This window comes from Colobus angolensis, unplaced genomic scaffold, assembly GCF_000951035.1.
Source record: "Colobus angolensis palliatus isolate OR3802 unplaced genomic scaffold, Cang.pa_1.0 Scaffold269, whole genome shotgun sequence".
Lineage (NCBI taxonomy): Eukaryota > Metazoa > Chordata > Mammalia > Primates > Cercopithecidae > Colobus > Colobus angolensis.
The window spans coordinates 1,194,009-1,200,182 of NW_012115921.1; the positions used below are offsets into that span (position 1 = coordinate 1,194,009).

Below are 6,174 nucleotides of genomic sequence, written 5' to 3' on the forward strand. Positions count from 1 at the left end.
CTGAACAATGGGCCTCGTCTGGAACTTCTTCATCTTACAAAGGGGCCGATCGGCCCGTCCAGGTGGCCGAGGATTTGCCGCCTGTTGAGTCCGGGCCGCCCCGAGCGTGTTCGCCTCGGGTGCGGCACAGATAACGCGGTTTGCGAGGATGCTGGAGGGTGCTGGCCCGGCCACCTGACATTTCCCGAGCCATATGGTGCCTTTTAAACGCGGTGATCAGGCCTGTAATTTGGGCGGCGCAGGCAGAAGGAGTTAAAAAAAAAAATTGTCCTGCGCTGATCGTGTCGTGTCGTGTGGCGTTGGTGGGGGGAAAGTCTGGGGCATGCAGGGAGACTGCGCTTGGACTTGGGAGTAAAGGCTGGCCTTCCAAGCATTTGCAGTCCTACAAACTCATCCTTATCCGCAAGTCCAGGTAGCGCTGAAGCCTCTTTCTGGACAAGGTCTTGGCCTAGCGTTTGTTTATATCGTTGGGTTTGTAGTGCCCAGAGTTTGGCCGGCCTCCGTGCGATTAGGAACATCCTACTGTTGATAAGGTATCTTAAAGAAGGAGGTGTTCAGCACCTGTGTTTTGAATGGCCTTCGAGTACTCTGCAGATTACCACTTATAAAACTGCGGATTTTAAAGCTGATACTTACAGAGATTAAGACAAGCCTCGCATTTGTAAGATTAATATGGGAAATGCACCTTTTAAAGTGAGTTTGTTTTCTTTTCAATGTACCGTTTGTCATCAGCCTCAGGAATATGTGTGCTTTTGAGCTTTACGGTTTTATTGGCCGACTTGCTCAAGGCAAAATCCCTCTGGAAGTGAGGGGAGGAGTCCAGTGAAGGTGGCTATCCAAGCCCTATTTAGATGGGGGAGGGGAGCTTTTATGGGGCTCTCAGACTGCTTTCTATTTTTGGATGGGTTGAAAGAATTTGTTAACTTTTAGCCACTAGAATGAACTTAGTTTTAGGCAGCATTCATATTCTTTTTAGGGTTAGAGGCAGATTTTACTTGGCTATTTTTTTCCAGAAAAGGTAGTTAATACCCAGCTTCAGTCTTCCTAAATTAGCCACAATTTATTTTCCTCGAACTCTAACAAAGGCTTGTGTGTCGCTTTGACCTACGCATTCAGCCATATGAATAAGGCTCGTTGAAGGTTAGGTTGAGAAGGCTGATGATAGGACTTGGATCCTAAAAATTGTATTTGTATTTTTCCTCCCCTAGAGTTTGCTCTCCAAAGCTCGAGGAATTGATTCCAGCTCTGTGAAGCTCCGGGGTAGTTCTCTCTTCGTGGATACAGAAAAATCAGGAAAAAGGGAATTTGATGTGCGACAGACTCCTCAAGTGAATATTAATCCTTTTACTCCGGATTCTTTGTTGCTTCATTCCTCAGGACAGTGTCGTCGTAGAAAGAGAACATATTGGAATGAGTAAGTCGTTTATTTAACAATTTGGTTATCCAAATAACCTAAGATTGGTTTGGTATACTTATCAAAATTTAGTTTCTGTTAAATGGCATGGATGTATCTGTCAGATATATTGATAGAAAAATACATGTATTTTCAGTTCCTTTGGTGAAGACATGGAAGCCAGTGATTATGAGCTTGAAGATGAAACAAGACCTGCTAAGGTAAATAGCTTTTTATTGTTTTTTGAAATTTACCTTTCTACCACTTAAAGTATGCTATGAATATGTTAAATAAGCATTTATACATAAGGTAGAATGGTTTTTAAATTTCACACATAGCCCTGTCACCATAGCAAAAAATAATTGTTTTCGTATATTTGTATTACATGTATGGTAACACTTTTTATCACAGAGAATTACAATTACTGAAAGCAATATGAAGTCCCGGTATACAACAGAATTTCATGAGCTAGAGAAAATTGGCTCTGGAGAATTTGGTTCTGTATTTAAGTGTGTGAAGAGGCTGGATGGATGCATTTATGCCATTAAGCGATCAAAAAAGCCATTGGCCGGCTCTGTTGATGAGTATGTATTAAACATTTTGTCTTTTGCTCTTTTGTACCCTATAGTGTTACTAACATTAAGGTTTCAGCTGACCAAACACTGAATTCCATCTCTGACTTTGAGAAGTTGTAATGATTTAATCAGGTCCTTTTCACTTAGTACCATCAGTTCTTATTGGACTTGTTGAATAATAGGAGTAGTCTGATTTTGGAACCTAATTTAAATTTCTTATTTCTAGTCAGCATCTATGAATTCACAGTAAAATGGAGTTTATTCTTACCTGAGTCCTAGGGCAAGCAACATTTCTTCTTTCTGATAAATCTTTAGTGGAATCTGCCTTTGGAAAAATCTCTTGAAAGTCTAAACCCCTTCTCTCTTAAGCAAGTTGCTTTTTAGCATAACAATAGATACAAAAGTTTATTGTATGAAGTTTCAGATAAATTAATTCAGTTTAAGCTTGAGTGAAAATTATTTACCATTTTATTAATCTCAAATTCTCCTAGGCAGAACGCTTTGAGAGAAGTATATGCTCATGCAGTACTTGGACAGCATTCTCATGTAGTTCGATATTTCTCTGCTTGGGCAGAAGATGATCACATGCTTATACAGAATGAATATTGTAATGGTGAGTGATGTAATGGTTTTCTTGTGAGCTTGAGAAAATGAACACCGAGGAAGTATTTATGATTATCTAAAATCTTGCTCTATTTCTGTCACTTTTATCTTTTATAAATTTAAAGATTAGAGGCCTAATATAAATTTCAAGTACAAGATTAAAAACCTTGTCCCTTCTGAAGCACCTAGTACATACCCAGTAGTAGAACTTTGCGTACTATTTATGTGCTTGTCACTCCAACTGAACTTTTTGAGAAGACAATGGCCTCACCACATATACTTTGATGTCCTTAGTACCTAGCATAGTGTGTGGAGCATATAGTATTATGAAATGTTATGTTGAATAGATTCTTCTGTGTCTAGTCTTTTATTTCCTTTTCATGTGATGTGGTGCTAAAACTGATGTTTGTTAGTCAGCGAGTCTCCATTGATCTAAATTCAGCTGTTTCTTTAAGCGTTCTGTAGTCCTGCCCTACTCCCATGTGTCCAACCTAGTCTACCACTAGAATACACTAACACTTTTATTATGTTACATTATTTTAGTTCTCTAGCTTGTCTTCTCTGCCTCCTCTCCCCCAAAGATGAAACAAACAGGCATGTATGGATTCAACTTTGGATGTCTCTGTATAGCTTTCAGTTTCAGTAAGTCCTTCAAGGGCTGACTTACGTCTCTCCTTTTCTATTAAAAACCTTTACCAAAGTCTTGGTCAGAATTCTGGTTCTTATGGACGTCTGTCATTATTATACACCAAATCTTTTATAGATTATTTCTCAACATTTTTGTAGTTCTAAGCATGATGATTGGGTTTTCATACTCAAGTGTGAAATGTGCCTCCCTCTAACCTTGTTACGACATCAGCACATTGCCAGTCTGAAATGAAAAATATCTATAGATTGTTTCTGTTTCTGTATATCTTCTGTGAATATAGAGAATTTAGAGTTTAATGAACACTTGAGAGGAGATAACAAAGATTTTATTTTTGTTGATTCTTATTATTCGTTAAATAAACAAGACCAGTTATCTCATAACTTATAAATAAATAAGTGGTGTAGGTATGGATTCAGGTCCCCCATATTTAAACACAGTGAACAAAACAGAAGTAAAAGATCCATTTTTCAAACCTGATTCCTCGTTAAATTATTTAATAAAGTTCTCCACACTTGAAAGAACTTGAATGTCTAGTATACAGCATTGCTGCTAGTTTTTTTCACACAGCTCTTGAGATGTTTCTATTCATACCATCAAAATATTTATGTAACTATCTATCACAACCTTATGGATTATTCTATTTCTTAACCTTTATTTTTCAGGTATTGCATTTGACCTAGAACAACTTGACCATAATGTCATGTCCATTCCATATTTGCTAGACACTGTCTCTTTTCAGTTTGCTTTTTTCTCTTTCTCACCTTGTTGATGTGAATAGTTCTCTTAACACAATAGTTCATTAGTAGTCCAGGAATGGCAAATATGTAGCAACCTACCAGTACATGGTTGTGTGAATCAGATGATTTTGAGAAAACTTACTTGAGCCTGGGAGATAGGGAAGAGTGAGTAGTCTTGCTATCCTCTCAGATTACAAAAACCTTGACCTGTTATAATGTTAGATTATAAATAATCTATTGAAAATAAGTTTTTTTTAAATTTATTATTTTGTGTTTTTTTTTTTATTTTTTATTTTTTATTTTGTTTTGAGACAGAGCCTTGCTCTGTCACCTAGGCTGGAGTGCAGAGCAATCTCTGCTCACTGCAACCTCACCTCTGGGGTTCAAGTGATTCTCCTGTCTCAGCCTCCTGAGTAGCTGGGATTACAGACACATGCCACCACGCCCAGCTAATTTTTGTATTTTTAGTAGAGATGGGGTTTCAACATGTTGATCAGGCTGGTCTTGAACCCTGACCTCGTGATCTGCCTGCCTCAGCCTCTTAAAGCAATGTAAGACTCTTGAAGAAAATAAGTAGTCCTATGAAACAGGACTGCCTCTTTGTGTGGCTCTTTGTCCTACTTAGATAAAAGAAAATAAGACTATCTGGATGCATTTGTGATCTCTTCCTTTTGTTTCCTGTGTCCACCATTCCTCTTTCCACATAAAGCTTTGAATATACTAAGGGCTCATCTTCACATCTTTTCCACAGTTTCACAGGAAAATGATTCTGTTATTTATACATGAGTAACTGATTCCCTTTATTGTGATTTAATTTCCTTATTATCTTATTCATTTACATTATAAGCCTTTTATCTTGGTTTGGTGATAGATTGGAATTAACCTGTATAAACAAGTGTAGAAAAATGTTGATGGATAGGGAAAGAGAACCTGAAATGTCAGAACCTGTTTTACTCTCGTCACCTTTCTTGCCCTTCTAGCAATAAAAGAAGAAATTGGCACAGCTAAGGTTGCTGAATCTGCTAAAAAGAGAATTAGCCATATTCTTTCTAGTAAATTTGATCTAGGACTTTGCCTGTCTTGGCTGACAGTGTTACTGGTTTGCTCTCTTCTAGAGCACTCTTTCCCCCCCTCAGTTCAAGATTTGTACAAGTAAGGAGAACATACTCAAGACTAAGATACCGAGATGGTAATTTATTTTTATTTTAAAAACATCTTTGATATTATGTTATTCAGTCTTATTTAAATTGTAGGACCTCCTTTTCTGACTAATACATCATTGACCTTCCTAATTTTATTACCCAGATCTGATTTTTTTATTCCTAAGACTTAAACAGAAGATGTTTAAAACAATTCCTCATTGCGTTGAGATAAAATATAAACTTTAAAAGTTTGAAAAAATGCAAACAAATTAACTGATTGATTTAACTAATTCTATAAAAGCAGGTTATGGTCTCATTCACAGTAAGAGTAGTATAAATTAATAAATTAAAACTATACTAAAATACTGACTTTTTACCTATAACATCTATAAACTTGTCAAGGGTATGGGGAAACAGGTATTCTCATGCATTGACAATGGGCATATATATTGGTACAGCCTTCTCGATGGAGAAATGTGTATGTGTAAAACACAATCTCCATATATTAGAAACGTGCATACCCTTTAACCCAGCAATTTGGCTTCTAGGTGATATACTAAATGTATGTGAAATGAGCAATGTACAAGGTTATTTATTAGGCCATAGTATGTAATAGCAAAGACTTGGAAATAATTTTAAAATGTCCATCAAATGGGGGACTGATAAATGCATTTCTTTTTTTTTTTTGAGTCTGAGTCTCACTCTGTCACCCATGCTAGAGTACAGTGGCCTGATAGCAGCTCACTGCAACCTCCGCCTCCCAGGTTCAAGCAGTTCTCCTACCTTAGCCCTCTGAGTAGCTGGGATTACAGGTGTGCGCCACCGCGCCCGGCTAATTTTTGTATTTTTAGTAGAGACGGGGTTTCGCCATGTCGGCGTGGATGGTCATGACCTCTTGATCATGACTTGTGATCAAACTCCTGACCTCGTGATCCGCCCGCCTCAGCCTCACAGAGTGCTGGGATTACAGGTGTGAGCCGCCATGCCCAGCTGATAAATGCATTTCTATTCAATAATACAATGGAATTCTATAGAGACAAGAAGAAATGGATTGTCTTTTTTTTTTTTTTTTTTT

At 37.6% G+C, this 6,174-nt stretch overlaps 1 protein-coding gene across 1 annotated transcript in view; it reads left to right on the forward strand.

Moving 5' to 3' along the window:
* WEE1 (WEE1 G2 checkpoint kinase) overlaps nucleotides 1–6,174 on the forward strand; it is an 18,597-nt gene continuing 12,423 nt past the window's right edge. Inside the window, exons 1-5 of the mRNA XM_011947659.1 lie at nucleotides 1–693; nucleotides 1,209–1,414; nucleotides 1,551–1,614; nucleotides 1,805–1,977; nucleotides 2,460–2,585. Of these exons, the coding sequence (XP_011803049.1) occupies nucleotides 673–693; nucleotides 1,209–1,414; nucleotides 1,551–1,614; nucleotides 1,805–1,977; nucleotides 2,460–2,585 (590 nt within the window). The 5' untranslated portion in view covers nucleotides 1–672. The remainder of the gene's footprint in view (nucleotides 694–1,208; nucleotides 1,415–1,550; nucleotides 1,615–1,804; nucleotides 1,978–2,459; nucleotides 2,586–6,174) is intronic.